Here is a 13,551-nt window from a genome sequence, read left to right as displayed (position 1 = left end):
CAACCTCTCGCCCTCGCTCGCCCACCGCCACAAGCAGCCAGCGCACACGGTCCACCCCGCCATGCTCTATCCTCTCTCGTTCAGCATCGACCCGGGCCGCCCCATCGAGTCGTACTTCCCGCTCGCCTCGACCTCGTCCGCCAACAAGGTCCAGCACACCGAGGCCAACGCGCAGCGCAGCCCAGCCCCTCGCGAGCCCTTCGTCGACGCAGCCAACGTCCAGCACTCGTCCCGTGCGGCGCCGGTCAACCCGTTCAGCTCGCCGCCGGTCCGCCTCCGCGACGACCACACGGCCGACCCGCGCAAACGGCCTCGTGAGCGTCCTGTGCATGTACCAGTCGGGTCCGTCATCGAGATCGAGGGTCCAGCAGTGTCGACGAGCTCGCAGAGCGCCGTCAAGTCGAGCCAGGTCGCGAGCGGCAAAGGCCCCGAGCGTGTCGTCGCATCGTCAAGTCGTCGTTCCACCGCGAGCAGTGTCGAGCAGCAGGTCGAGCAGCGCGCACCGTCAAGCCGTCGCCGATCTTCCCCGGTCCCGGATCTCGACTATGCGCTCCCCGACACGTTCTCGTCGAGCGCCCTCAAACCGCCGCTGTCGGGCCTGCGCTTCCCGTACTACATGCCCTACCTCGTCGACGAGCCCGTCGAGCCCGCGTGGTCGTCGACCTACTGTACGGCCTTCGTCGAGTTTGCCTGCACGGTTGCGCCTCCTCCAAGGTGGAGCACACGCCCCGGCACGCTCGTGTCCGAGTACGACGCGCCCGCCATCGTCCAGGAGATCCGCACCTACCAGCCCAACAAGGCCCTCATCCGAGACCGCGCCCCGCTGTGTACATCGAAGGCCGGCGACACGGTCCCGTTCGGGTGGCACGGCAAGTTGCTCGCCATGAAGGACGTCATGCGGTGGATCTGGGACGACGAGACGCTCTCGGTCGAGCACGTCGCCGGCATGATCCTGACGGCGCCCATCTCGATCCACATGATCAGTGCGTCCTCGCTCTCTTTCTCTCTCTCTCCCTCTCTCTCGATCTCGATCGCCCTCCTCGCACGCGACGCACGAGACCTGACGCAGTCTCCCTTTTGCCCCCTCGTCCCTCTCTCCCTCCCTCCTTCGCCTTCCCTCTCGGCGCCGTCCCCGAGAACAGTCCGCACGTTCGGCTCGATGCAGCGCTTCACCAGCGTGCGCCGCATCGCCGAGGAGGACCTGACCCAGTACCTGTCGCGCGTCGGGTCGCCCTCGTCGCGCGAGCGCGCCGCGCTCGTGCTCCTGCGGTGGTTCCAGCGCCCGGACGCGCCGCACGACAGGAGGTACCGGTTCTTTGTCGAGCGCGGTGGGACGGTCAGGAGGGGCCCGAGGGGCGAGGACGGGTGGGAGTGGTGGTTCGCGCCGCGAGGGCCGGGAGGGATCGAGAGGCGCGAGAGCGAGCTCGACGAGTGGGAGAGGGACGTCATCAGGACGGAGGGGTGGACGTCGTAGTCGGAACGAGGTGTGCAAGTGCGCTTGAGGATGGCTTTGACGCGAGCTGGCTGGCAGCGAGAGGCTCGAGAGCAGGACGACGACCTTCTCAAGTTCGCCCGCGAAACGTGCGCTCTCTCTTGTGGCTCTCTCGTAGACAGCCTTGTGCCCTCGAGACTCGCTGTGCTTGCGCTCGACGTGTGGCACACTCTGGACGAGCTCGTCGGCGGAGCTTTGACGGAGTGCGGGGGAGACGAGGCGCGTGCTTCAGCTTTCGCCCCTTGTCCTTGTCCTCTACACTCGCCGCGCTCGCCCTGCTGCACGCCTCGCCAGTGCCACACAGAGCAGCAGCCATGCCGCCTTGGCCAGACACGTACCCGCTGTCCTTCTTCGCGCCGCTTGCACCGCCGCGCTTCATGTCCGCCGCCATCTCGCCGCTCAACCACGCCGACTCAACCCGCTCGACAACCGCACGCGACGTGCACCCGCACCTGCCAGCCGGCACGGCAGCCCTCGGTATCCCCACGTCCACCGCACCGCCCGCGTTCGTTCCTCCTGCCACCTTTCCCCCTCCTCCTTCGCCTCGACCCGACTCGTCGCCGCCTGCACCCTCTCGCCAGCCCGATGCACAGCGGCTCCAGCGCCCAGTCGCCTCGGCTTTCTTCGGCGAGCAGGCGGGCGACGGGCCGCACCGGCTCGGTGCCGCCGCCGCGACGAGCTTGACGGCGTCGTCGTCGCCGGCACAGCGTCTGCAGCAGCACGCGTCGGGAGAGCCGACCCGTGACGTCGCTCGTCGCGGTGAAGAAGACGGCAACGCGGTCGAGAGGGGCGCGAGGTCGGCTCGGGCGCGCAGCCCCAGGCGCAAGAGCGATCCTCGCCGCGACTCGTCGGTCCGATGGGCGCCGTCGGCGGTCTCGCGCTCGTCGCACCTGTACGAGGACGACCTCGGTCCCTGTACTTTCGCGCCGAGCTTCGCCGGGCTCGGCGAGCCGCGTTATGCCCCGCCGAGCGCGCACGACCACGGGCGGCCGCACAGCCCGCGCAGGCGGACCCGCTCGCCGTCCCCTCCCGCCCGCCGCGGCTCGCGCCTCGAGGCCGTCGAGCCTCGCCGCACGTCGGTGCGCTCGATGCCGCCGGCGTTCGTCGACCGCCCTGCGTCGGCGAGGTCCGAGTGCGCGCCTGGGCCCGTTTCGGCGCCGAGCGGCCCGTCCTACGCCCAGCCGCGCGACGAGCCCTCGACTGCGCCCGTCGGCGTCGACCCGCCCTCGTCGAGCACGCGCTCCAGACGCCAGGGCGCGGGCTCACGGCTGCGGCGGCTCGAGAAGAAGCGCGCACGGGCCGCCAGCCGCGATGACGACGAGCTCGACCCGTCGGGGAGCACGAGCGCGAGGGCGTCGCACGACGGCCCGCTTCGTCGCCTCGACGGCAACGTCGACGAGCTGCGCGACGCCAAGCGCCCTCGCGTCGAGCAGGCCGCAGCAGCAGCCCGCACATCGCCGGCGCCGTCGCCGCAGCCGCGTCACGACGCGCCCGCGCCCCTGCCCGACTCGAGTCGGGTTGCGCAGGGCGGCATGTCGCTCTCGGACCGGTGGGACGCGCTCGAGGAGGGACGAGGGCAGAGGGTGAGCGCCGGGACGGGCGGCCGCCGTCGGCGAGGAGGGAGGAAGGAGGCGCGGCGGTTGGCGGCGGCGGCGGCGGCGAGAGGCTGGGACGACGGCGGTGGAGGCGACGGCGACGCTCCAGCTCGACCGTCGTCACGGGAGGATAGGGGAACCGGGCGGCGCCCGTCGGTCGACGACCTTGACGGGCTCGTCTTCGACTTTGCGGCCGAGCCACCTCGTCGGCCCTCGGGCACGCCGCCGCTCGTCACCCCTCACCAGCTGCCGCCGAGCAAGCGCACCTCGTCGCCGAGGAACGGGCCTCGATGGGCCGAGCCTCGGCGCACGCGCTCGAGCAACGGCGGCGCGCCAGCACCTCCACCCGAGCGCACGCTGCGCGACTCGGACCTCTCGCCGTCGATCGCTGTGCTCAGGGAGCGCGACTTCAAGCGGTTCGTCCTCAAGCGCCCTGTCGAGCCGACCTGGAGCCTCCCCCTGTACCTCCTCATCCTCAAGCTCCTCACGTCGATCGCGCCGCCCGAACTTTGGGCGCCCGACGCCGCCAGCCTCGGCGCCAGTCCACCCTCACTCGAGCCCGACTGGCTCGCAACGAGCGTCATCGGCCGACAACCCGACAAGGCCGAGGTCCGAGCGGCGTGCGGCGGCTCGCCCGGGCGCGGGCTCGGCTTCGCGAGCTTGTCGCGCGCCGTGCACGAGCGCTACCTCGCCATGGTCGACGTCGTGCGGTGGCTGTTCGAGGACAGGAGCCTCGGCGAGTCGGAGACGGCGTACGTCATGCTTCACGCGCCGCGCGAGGTCCGCATCCTCGGTGAGTCCCCCTTTCCTCCCCTTCCTTTCTACATCCAGGCCACGACCTGACTCTCCTTCGCCCCACACACAGTCTCCCGTTTCGCCGAGGTCGTCCTCTTCTCCGAGCTCGTGCAGCGCCACGAGCGCACCCTCGTCACCTACCTCGCCCGCCTCCCGTCCCCCTCGCCACGTCAGCGCGCCTCGCTCACCCTCCTCGAGTGGCTCAACACGACGGCCCAGCCCGACCGCCACTACCTCTTCCTGAGCGAGCCCGACGGGCGCCTGCGCGGCGAGAAGACGGGCGTCGAGCCGTGGAGGTGGTGGTTTGCGAGGGCCGAGGCAGGGAGGTCGACCGCGGTCGAGGTGCTCGACGACTGGGAGCGGGACACGTTGAGCATGGAGCAGTGGTGAGCAACGATGCCTCGCTTTGCGCGCTTCTTTCGGTCCTTGTGCGGCGGCGAGAGCGAGAGCGAGAGCCGGTTCAGAGCAAGGGGTCCGAGCGTTTTTGAGAAGGTCGACTCGAGCGAGTCGAGCGAGCCATTTGCTGGTGCGCCGGCGAGGCGAGATCGACTCAGTCCTGCTCACGCAGAGAGGGCTGCGAAGAGACGGGCAGACGCCGGACCGAGTGCCAGAGGGCGCACGCCGTGAGCTCGAGGAAAGCGAGAAGCGGCGAGAGAAAGGTCGATTGACCAGCGCGAGCTCGAGCGCTTTCGAAGCCAAGGACGCAAGACTCGATGACAAAGGAAATGCGCGTCTATGCAAAGAAAGAATGGCTCGCTACGCAGCCCTGAACTCGCGCCGTCTCGATCCCGAACCTCCTCCTCGTCCTCGAGCGCCGGGCAGCTAGTCTGCGCGGCAGCTCAGGTGACCCTCGACCATGGCGAGTGCGGCGCCGAGAGCCCTGCGAGAGGGGCAGAAAGAGTCAGGATGGTGCCCCCTCGTGAGGAGAGAGAGGAAAGAGACGGAGAGAGAGGGACGCACCAGCCAAGCTCGACGTCGCCAACCTTCTTGCCCATCCACACCTGCCGCTCCTCCTCGAGCTCGTAACCGAGGCTGAGGAGCGAGTACATGAACGTGAGGTCGAGGCAGTACTCGGGGCGGTCGCTCAGCTCGTCGAGCGCCTCGGCGTTGCCCTTGAAGCGCGCCCACGCCTTCGAGTCGCGGCCCGAGCACACGTCGGCCGTCAACTGGCGCAGGGACGAGATGCTGAAGGGCGACGAGAGGCCGAGGGGCGCGATGCGGTCGTAGAAGTAGGACAGGCTGCGAGAGGGAGGGAGGCCAGGGTCAATCGGCGAATCCTCCTCGGCTCGGGTGCATCGTCGACGAGAGGGAGAAAGGGAGAGAGGGGACGCACGCCCAGACCTTGCCGGCGGAGAAGACCTCGCTCATGCGCGGCTGGTACACGCCGGCGAACGCGCACGGCGGCTCCTCGCACGCCGCGTCCTTGTTGATCATGACCTCCATGACGCGCCTGCACGCCTCGAAGCCGGCGCCCGTACCGACCATGGTCACGTCCTTCTCGGCGCGGCCGGGCGGGTCGAGCGTCACCTTCTTGGTCTCGCCCTTGAACATGCACGGGTTCGGGATGCGGTCGCGCGTCGACAGGTCGTCCCACTCGACGTGCTTGCCCTTTGGCGCCGACGACCACACGTACGAGTAGGCGACGAGGTTGTGGAGCGCGCGGCGCGCCTGCATGAGGCCGTACCCGAGGTGCGAGTGCTGGTACAGGACGTGGTCCTTGCCGGCAAAGTCGAGCTCGTAGATGTGGTCGCCCGGCGCGAGCTTGTCCGACGAGCCCGGGTCGTAGATGGGCTCGAACACGATCTGGGTCGACGCGCCGCCGAGGTCCATGACGGCCGCCGTGCCGGCCGACGCGGGCTGGTCGGGCCCGATGAAGCCGAGGAGCTGCGGGCGGGGTTGAGTCAGTCTCGGGCGCAGAAGATGTCGCTCGACGGACACAGAAAGAGAGAGAGAGAGAGAGAGAGGCGCAGGCGCGACGCACAAAGTTGATGGTGATCCAGGCGTACACGCCCTCGTCCTTGCCGTCCATGACGACGACGCCGTCCTTGACGACGGCGAATGGCCACTCGTCCGACAGCCAACGCTCGACCTCGTCGAGGATGTCCTGGCTCTGCTTGGAGCCGAGGAGGCGCAGGCCGGCCGTCGCCTTGACGGCGATGGGCGTGCACGAGCGCTCGTGTTCCGGGACGGCGTCGACGGCCTGCTGGAGGAGGCTGCGCAGCGACTCGGCGGCGTCGACGGGCTTGCCCTTGTACGACGACAGGCCGGGCTTGGTCGTGACGAACAGCTCGTCCTCGAGCTTGGGGAGCGCGTCCGGGTTCGGGTCGCAGTGCGAGAAGGTGTACAGGTGCAGGCGCGAGCCGGTCGAGCCGGCGTCGATCATGATGGCGTACGTCGTCGCTTTTTTGCCCGGCGGCGGGGTGCACTTGCGCGACGAGGCGCTGTGCTGCTTCTGGGGCGAGCCCGACGGGAGCTTGTCGACCTCGACGGCGGCCTCGTTTGGCGCGACGCCGTCGGCCGTCAGGGTCTCGACGGCGGCCGAGTGGTAGCCGTCGCGGCCACCGCCACTGCTCTTGCCGAAGAAGAAGATGCAGACGATGAGGACGGCGGCAATGGCGGCGATGCGGCGCGGGGTGAGGGAGCGGAACGGGTGCGACGAGCTGAAGCGGTCGCCCTTGTCGCCCGGTTGGCGCCTCGAGTTGGCGGTCTGCATGTCGTCGTCGTCGTCCGACTGGTCCTGGTGCTGGGCGAGAGGCTGGAGCTGGTGGGTCGGGAGGCTGCTCTTTGGCGGGAACGAGGGCATGCGCGGTGGTGGGGTTGCGGTGGTGCGGGTGCGCAGGATGGAAAGGGGCGTGATGCTGGGCAACGCGGCTGTACGGCCTGCTGGTCGGGAGGCCGCGGTGGTGAACGAGGACGAGGTGGAAGTCCGACGCGAGGAGGAGGCGTCGACGAGCGAGGCGGGCGGGCTGGGCCGAGTGGAGCGCGTGCTGTGGTGGTGCGCTGGGCGTGTGCGAGGCTTGTGGTGCTCTGTGCAGGTCTGCACGAGTCGGTCGAGCCAAGCTGAGCCCGATCGCTCCTCCTCGCGGCTTTCCCGACGTCGACGCGACCTCCCTCGCTCGCTCGTTGATGTGCACTGCATGGTGGGCGCGCTTACAAGACTGTTTCAGCGACGGGCAAGCTGCAGGGCCAACAGGAGCTGCCGTCGACGAGGGCCACGGTGGCCGTGTCTCGCGTCGCTTCAAACCACCTCTCGCGTCGCTGTCTCCTCTCTCCGAGTGCCGCGAGGGTCGCAGTAGTGTAGCTCGAGTCGGACTGGATGCCGCGAAGGCCCCCGACCGGTGCTGTGAGGGCGTCGAGGGTGCTCGAGCCTCGCTCGGGCCGGCGCGCGCGCGCTCCTCGTCCTCGTCGTTCCTCGCTCCCTCTTCCCTCTCGCCCGCTCTTCGCACTCGCCTTCGTCCCCCTGCCCACCAAGCCCCGCCAGTCACTCGTTCCACCCACACTCGCTCTCGCCCTCATACCTCCACCATGCGCACCGCTTTCTCGCTCGCCGCCCTCCTCGCCTTTGTGTTCGCCCTCGTCTCGGTCGACCAGGCAGCCGCCAAGTTCTCCCAGGGCAACATCGACCTCACTCGCGACTGGACCCTCCAGGTGCGCCCGCTCTCCCACGCTCCCTGAGCCTCCTCGTCGCGCCGCACGCCGACCCGGCACGCCGACCCGGCACCTCGACCTCAATTGACCCAGCCCTCCCACCTCGCAGTACTCGACGGCCAAGTTCTCGACGACGGAAGCGTTCTGCAAGAAGTTCCGCTCGGCCTGCGTCAACTACGTGCGTCTACACCGCTCCTCCTCGACAGAGTCCCCGAGCTACTCGTCGCCTGTCGCTCTAGAGTGGCCAGACGCTCACTCTCTTGCTCCCTTCGCAGGTCGGGCCCATTGGCGTCTACGGCAGCCACCACCAGCTCGACGTGTGTCCCTCTCGCCCGTCTCGAGACGAGCCGGCCCTTGACCATTTGGTCCTCCTTCCCTCGCGCAGTGCGTCTTCTCGGACGCCAACGGCAACCCGCTCCAGCCTGGCCGTGCGTCCACCCTCTCTCCATATCCAGGGACGAGTCTCATGGGCGGGTGGTGACTGGACACTGACCCTGTTCCGCCTCGTCCCTCGCGCAGCCCGCATCCACGCCTTCTGCGGCGGCCTCGCCAAGAACCCGGACGGCACGTGGACCAACGGCGGCGCCGTGACCGACTACACCAAGCAGCTCGTCAAGAAGAGCTTCTCGTCGACCGTGTCGGTCAAGGGCGGCCCGATCTCGCTCGCCGAGTGCACGGCGTTCAAGAAGAAGCACCCCAAGTGCGTCGCGCTCTCGTCTCTCTCTGTCTCTCTCGAGCCTCACCCGAGCGAGCGAGAACTGACCGGTGGGTCACTCCCGGAGCGGCAGTGTCACCTGCAGCGCCTGAGCGTCCTCGGCAGCGTGGCAACTCGCCCGCTCGCCCACGTCGACCGCTCTTCCTCGCGCCCACCGCCTCGTCTCAGTACATTCTCTCTCTATCTCTCCATAGACACTGTCAACCCCTCTCGTACGACCCGTAGCAGTTCCGCACGTCCTCCCTCCCGTAGCGAGGCCCTTTGCAACGCGCTCGGTCCCTCCCTCTCTGCCTCAGCGAGCGTCTCTATCTCTCTCTCTCTCGCGAGCTCTCTCTTCCTGCTCCGCTCGTCTCGTGTCACAGAAGCACGCGCAGTATGTACAGGCCGCTCGAGCGAGCAACGCTACAGCTTGGGTTTCGGCTCCATGGCCGCGCGCATGCCGCCCTCGGTCCCCTCCTCCTCGGACCCATCAATCTGTGTTGCGCAACTGAGCTCGTCAGTCCATGCGGCGAGAGAGAGAGGGCGAGGACCGTCAGTACGGGCCGGAAGGGGGAAGAGGAAGAGGGAGAGGGACGCACGCCCGAGTCGGCGCCGGCGTCGCCGGCCATGGTCGTCCCTGCCTCGACGAGGTTGGCGTTCGGGTTGTCGGCGTGGACCTGCAGTACGTTCGACGTGTCAGCTTCGTCTCTGCAAACGGGCGTGCGCACGTGCTGTCCCGGCACGCGACGAGCGCACCGAGTCGCACGACGACCGGTTCGAGGAGAGAGCGATTGGGGACGCACCTGGCCCGCCCTCGGCTCACCCTCCTTGACGCTCGACGTCTTGAAGCCCTCGCCCTCGCCCTTGCCCTCGACGCTGACGCCAAAATTGTCCCCAAACTCGGCCGCCTTCTTCTGCTCCCTCGCGACCGGAGCCTGGTTCTCCCTCGACAAGCTCGAGCTCGGCGCCGCCGAGTTGCCCTGCCCCCGCAGTGCGTCCTGGGTGCCCGGCCGGTCAAACTGGGCGTGCTGCGACGACGGGATGTTGGCGTTGGCCGGACCCTCGTCGACGACCTCCGAGTCGTTGATGGGCGCGGCGCCGCCGGCGGGCATGGGCTGCGCGACGCTGTCCTCCTGGATGGGCTTGACGACGGTCTTGGGCGGCATGACGAGTCGTGCGAGTCGTGCGTGTGATGGAGAGCGAGAGAGAGAGCTCGAGAGATAGTCCGGCGTGTGGGGGAGGGGGCTGACGTCGACGTCGCTCCGGCCTGCGGTCCGCTTGACAGTCTCAAATCGGGATCCGCTCCGAGCCAGATCGCGCGGCATTTACCTCTGCGAGACGTCGGTAACGCGCGAGTCGCTCTCTCTCCCTCTCTCTCTTCCCTCTTCCTCGTCGCTTGTTCCGCTTCTCTCACTTTCCCTGTGCACGTCGTCGACCACGGCTCGGCTCTCCCGCTGCGCCTAGCACGCTGCAGTTATACGATCTGGCTCGGCCGGTTTCTGAGCCGGCGGGGCGCTCGCCGTGCGCGCACGCACCTCCTGCGCTCCCCGGCTCGCCCGTGTCCGTCGCGCTCGTGGCGGACGATGAAGCGGGCGTTCTTGGGTGCCGACGCCTCGGTAACCGCCCCTCGGCGAGCAAGCCGGAAGCTCCGCGCTCGCTCGTCTCGTCCGCTCGCCACCTCTGAGCTCAGCTTCCTCGCGACTCTCTCGCCCGACCGACGCGCGCGATGGAAACGAGGACTGGCTATCTCCTCTCGAACACCAGGGCGGTCCGTCTCGCTGGCCACCCGGGCTACAAGCGAGCCGAGCGCAAGCCGCCGCCGGGAAAAGCAGGCGACGGCCATGCCTTCACCGTCCACGCGGAACCAGATTTCTACCATTATCGTGCGCTCACCTCTTTCTCCTAGCCTGTACGACGGGGTGTGCGGCAAGTAACTGACGGTCTCGCGCCGACAGTCGTCCAGGGCGGGTACTCGCGCGAGGCGGCCGACGCCTTCCTCGACCTGCTGTGCAGCCGCCTCGAGGGCTGGCTCGCGGCCGCCGACTCGTCCCGTCACTTTGTCGCCTACAACGTGTGGAGCATCGACGTAGGCGGCGGCTCGATGCCGGGCTTTGCGCCGTCTCCTGGTGCGCTCGACCCTCCTTTCTCCTCGACGCGTTCTGGTGACGGCAACTGACTCGTCGACTCTCGCAGGCCTCATCCAGGACTGTCACCTCATCATGCGGCCCCAGGACCACCGCTACGGCCGCGGCAAGGGCGTCGGACCGCTTCCTGAGGGCATGCTCGGCGGCGTGCCCAACATGCGGCGGCCCGACCGCGAGTTGCGCAAGCACGAGCAGGCATTCATCGCGGCGACGAGCGAGAAGTGCTTGGGCAACCACAAGGTGTCGTCAAAGAGTGCGTCCGCCTAGACTCGCTCCTCTAGATGGTCGACGCGCACTGACCCTCCTTCTCAAACTGCCTCTCGCGCAGACCCTGTCCTTCCCCTTCTCGACAACCCGTCGCCGAGCAAGGGCGCCTACTACCGCTTCAACGACTACTTCACGCTCCTGTCCGACCCCCTCGCCAACAACGTCTCGCTGCACGAAGCCGCGACCCGGACCTCGGTCTGGCGCTTTTCGTGGTCCGCCTCGCCGACTGCCCTCGAGCACGAGCAGACTCTCGACCGCCTTCCGGCCGCGACGTTCTTCCTCCCCGGATGACGTGCGCCTCGACGCCGGCCGCATCGCCAACAACAGCCCCGCCAACCCGGTGTCCGGCATCCTCCTCGCGTGCACGCCGCTCCCGGCGTCGTACCCTGTCGCACGCTCGACGCTGTCCGGCCCGGCGCAGGACCTTGGCGCGCAGGGAAAGGAGCGCAAGCGCGACAAGTGCAGCGTCATGTAGATCTCGCGACGAGCCCTTCCGTCGCCTCGTGCAACTCGTCTTTTCCTTTCTCTCGCTGTCTCTCTCCTCGCCAGACTCGAGAGGCTCTCTCGCTCTCGGAAGCTGTCAAGAGTCGTTCTGCCAGGTCGAGAGGACGACAGAGTATGATATGACACGCGCTCGGACCTAGAACCGGCTGAGCCTCCTCCCTGCAATCGCAGACATTGCCCAGTGATATGACAGCGACACCATGTTGCGCAAAGACATCGACTTGTAGAGGTAGGCGCTGCGCCAGAGCAACCACGCTGCTCGGCCGGTGAGCTCGCCCTGGGGGCCGTCCGCCTTGCTCCGGTCGACGATCGCCGTCCACTCGCCGAGATACGCCATCGTCTGCGCGCAACGAGAGGCACAGCGTCAGTACGAGATCGTGTCGGCGTGCCAGGAGCACGAGAGACAGTGGGAGAAAGAGAGGAAGGAAGAGACGAGGAGAGGCTTACCCCCTGGTTGTTAAACTTGAAGGCTCCTGGCGGCGCTCGCTGCTTGACCTCGGCGTTGAGGATGCGAGCGAGCCATGCGGCTTCCTGCGAGGCGACTGAGGGCGTGAAAGAGGTCAGTGAGGGCGTCGACGATGAGGGAGGGCCGAACGAGGGAGAGAGAGAGAGAGAGAGGGACGGACCCTGCGCCGTCGGCGGGAGCTTGTTCTCGAGCGCGCTCGCGTCGCCGATGCAGTACACGTCCGACACGACCTTGCCGTCCTTGGTCGAGGGGTTGAACGAGTCGTTGATGCGCAGGCTGTGCGTCTTGTCGTCCTTGTCGAGCTCGCTGATCGAGTCGATGAGCGGGTTGGCGGCGAGCCCGGTCGACCACACGGCGAGCCCAAACTTGACGGCGCCCTCCTCCTTGACGTGCAAGACGCCCTCGTCGACAGACTCGACGTGGCGGTTGCCCTTGATCGCGATCCCGCGCCGCACGTACTTGTCCTCGGCGTACTCCTGGAGCGACTTGTCGAACGAGCCCAAGATGCCCGGCGCGACGTCGTAGATAGATCTGACGACGGACAAACGAGGGAGGGAGGGAGGACATCGTCAAATGCGCTCGAGGAACGAGCGAGGAGAGGTCGCGAGACGCACATCTTGCACAGGTCGACGACTTGCGGATAGGCCCTCGTCAGGTCGGACGTGAGAAAGTCGTGAAGCTCGCCGGCGAACTCGACGCCTGCAGGAGGGCGGCGAGGGTGAGCAAGGATCGGGAAGGAGGACGAGAGAGAAGGGAGGGGGGAGCGAGCGGGACGCACCGGTCGGTCCTCCTCCGACAATGACAAAGTTGAGCAGGTTCCTGCGCTCGTCGTCCGTCACGGTCGGCTGACACGCGAGCTCGAAGCACTCGAGGATGCGCTGGCGGATCTTGGCGGCGTCGCGCACGTCCTTGAGGAAGTAGGCGTGCGCGCTCACGCCCGGGATGCCGAACGTCGCCGAGTAGCAGCTGAAAGGTGCGTGGCGAGATGACGGAGGAGGAGAGGTTGGCGTCGAGGCGGTGCGGCGAGCGAGGGAGAGGCGGGAAGAGTGAAGAGGGACGAGGGGAAGGGGTGGAGAGGTGGGGCGGGAGGGCAAAGTCAGCCACCGGGCGCAGAGGTGACGTGACAGAGAACGCGAGGACGCACCCGACGGCAATGACGAGTTTGTCGTACTTGAGCTCGAACGGCTTGAACCCAGGGAAGCTCGTCGCGGGCTTGAGCGCCTCGCTCGACTCGTCGGTCGTCTCGGCGTTGAGGCGCTTGCGGAGGGCCGAGCCGGTGGCGGGCATGGCTGTGAGCCGCTTGTTGGCAAAGTCGATCTTGTCGGCCCAGGCCTGGTAGTAGCGCGCGTCGGGGAAGGCGCGCACGGGCTCGAGAGTCGAGTTGTAGTCGACGGTGCCGACTGCTGCGCCGGCGAGGAGGGGCGTGAAGGCAAAGTACGAGTTGGGCGAGACTGGGCGGGAGGGGCGGCAAAGGGGAGGGGAGGAGAGGTCAGCGCCAAAGTGGTGGGGCCGAGGTCGGCGGAGGAGGAGGACGAGGGAGGAGAGCGGGCTCACCGACAGTCACGTCGTACCGCCGCCGGTCCACCTTGCGCAGGAGCTCGTACCCGCCCCACCCAGACCCAAGAATCACGAGTTGCTGCTTGTTGCTGGTCGACGACGATGAGAACGATCGGCTCGGCTTGGTGATGAGGTCGAAGGGCGAGGCAGGGACGACGCGAGCGGTGCGCGCGCGCGTAGTGACCGTAGATGTGCGCAGCATGGTGCACAATAGCCCTGCGTAGCTGGCGAAGCTGGTGGCACAGGTGAGAGCGAGCAGCTGCCGACGTCGGCGAACCTCGGCCTCGGACTCGGGCTCGAGACGCTCTCTCTCTCTCGCTGCGTCCTGCTCGACTCGAGAGCTCGAAACTGATTGCGCAAAGGCTAAGGCAAAGTGTCTACACAAGGTG

At 67.9% G+C, this 13,551-nt stretch overlaps 7 protein-coding genes across 7 annotated transcripts; 4 read left to right on the top strand and 3 right to left on the bottom strand.

Annotated features, from left to right (window-relative positions):
* Positions 1-61: 61 nt before the first annotated feature.
* RHOBADRAFT_55863 (uncharacterized protein) lies at positions 62-1,474 on the top strand (the record flags this gene model as incomplete). Its single annotated transcript, XM_018418056.1, has 2 exons — positions 62-983; positions 1,143-1,474. 2 exons carry the CDS (start codon positions 62-64, stop codon positions 1,472-1,474), a joined length of 1,254 nt encoding a protein of 417 aa, XP_018268443.1.
* Positions 1,475-1,806: 332 nt separating this feature from the next.
* On the top strand, positions 1,807-4,296 carry RHOBADRAFT_55862 (uncharacterized protein; the record flags this gene model as incomplete). Its single annotated transcript, XM_018418055.1, has 2 exons — positions 1,807-3,880; positions 3,953-4,296. 2 exons carry the CDS (start codon positions 1,807-1,809, stop codon positions 4,270-4,272), a joined length of 2,394 nt encoding a protein of 797 aa, XP_018268442.1. The 3' UTR covers positions 4,273-4,296.
* Positions 4,297-4,704: 408 nt separating this feature from the next.
* On the bottom strand, positions 4,705-6,685 carry RHOBADRAFT_46843 (uncharacterized protein; the record flags this gene model as incomplete). The annotated part of the gene is made up of 4 exons (XM_018414871.1): positions 4,705-4,762; positions 4,843-5,121; positions 5,216-5,766; positions 5,864-6,685. The coding sequence occupies 4 exons, from the start codon at positions 6,683-6,685 to the stop codon at positions 4,705-4,707; spliced, it is 1,710 nt and encodes a 569-aa protein (XP_018268441.1).
* A 722-nt stretch (positions 6,686-7,407) lies between these two features.
* Positions 7,408-8,337, top strand: RHOBADRAFT_46842 (uncharacterized protein; the record flags this gene model as incomplete). Its single annotated transcript, XM_018414870.1, has 6 exons — positions 7,408-7,530; positions 7,640-7,708; positions 7,806-7,847; positions 7,916-7,958; positions 8,050-8,230; positions 8,319-8,337. The coding sequence occupies 6 exons, from the start codon at positions 7,408-7,410 to the stop codon at positions 8,335-8,337; spliced, it is 477 nt and encodes a 158-aa protein (XP_018268440.1).
* A 258-nt stretch (positions 8,338-8,595) lies between these two features.
* Positions 8,596-9,390, bottom strand: RHOBADRAFT_55860 (uncharacterized protein; the record flags this gene model as incomplete). Its single annotated transcript, XM_018418054.1, has 3 exons — positions 8,596-8,719; positions 8,824-8,901; positions 9,028-9,390. 3 exons carry the CDS (start codon positions 9,388-9,390, stop codon positions 8,648-8,650), a joined length of 513 nt encoding a protein of 170 aa, XP_018268439.1. The 3' UTR covers positions 8,596-8,647.
* A 675-nt stretch (positions 9,391-10,065) lies between these two features.
* RHOBADRAFT_55859 (uncharacterized protein) lies at positions 10,066-11,110 on the top strand (the record flags this gene model as incomplete). The annotated part of the gene is made up of 5 exons (XM_018418053.1): positions 10,066-10,107; positions 10,188-10,350; positions 10,418-10,621; positions 10,697-10,844; positions 10,882-11,110. The coding sequence occupies 5 exons, from the start codon at positions 10,066-10,068 to the stop codon at positions 11,108-11,110; spliced, it is 786 nt and encodes a 261-aa protein (XP_018268438.1).
* Positions 11,111-11,236: 126 nt separating this feature from the next.
* On the bottom strand, positions 11,237-13,364 carry RHOBADRAFT_55858 (uncharacterized protein; the record flags this gene model as incomplete). The annotated part of the gene is made up of 7 exons (XM_018418052.1): positions 11,237-11,479; positions 11,587-11,681; positions 11,766-12,136; positions 12,220-12,304; positions 12,384-12,571; positions 12,750-13,056; positions 13,160-13,364. The coding sequence occupies 7 exons, from the start codon at positions 13,362-13,364 to the stop codon at positions 11,276-11,278; spliced, it is 1,455 nt and encodes a 484-aa protein (XP_018268437.1). The 3' UTR covers positions 11,237-11,275.
* Positions 13,365-13,551: the final 187 nt, after the last annotated feature.

This window comes from Rhodotorula graminis, assembly GCF_001329695.1.
Source record: "Rhodotorula graminis WP1 unplaced genomic scaffold RHOBAscaffold_15, whole genome shotgun sequence".
NCBI lineage: Eukaryota > Fungi > Basidiomycota > Microbotryomycetes > Sporidiobolales > Sporidiobolaceae > Rhodotorula > Rhodotorula graminis.
Note: the sequence above shows the minus strand (reverse complement) of the source record. Positions and strands in the feature narration are given on the sequence as shown.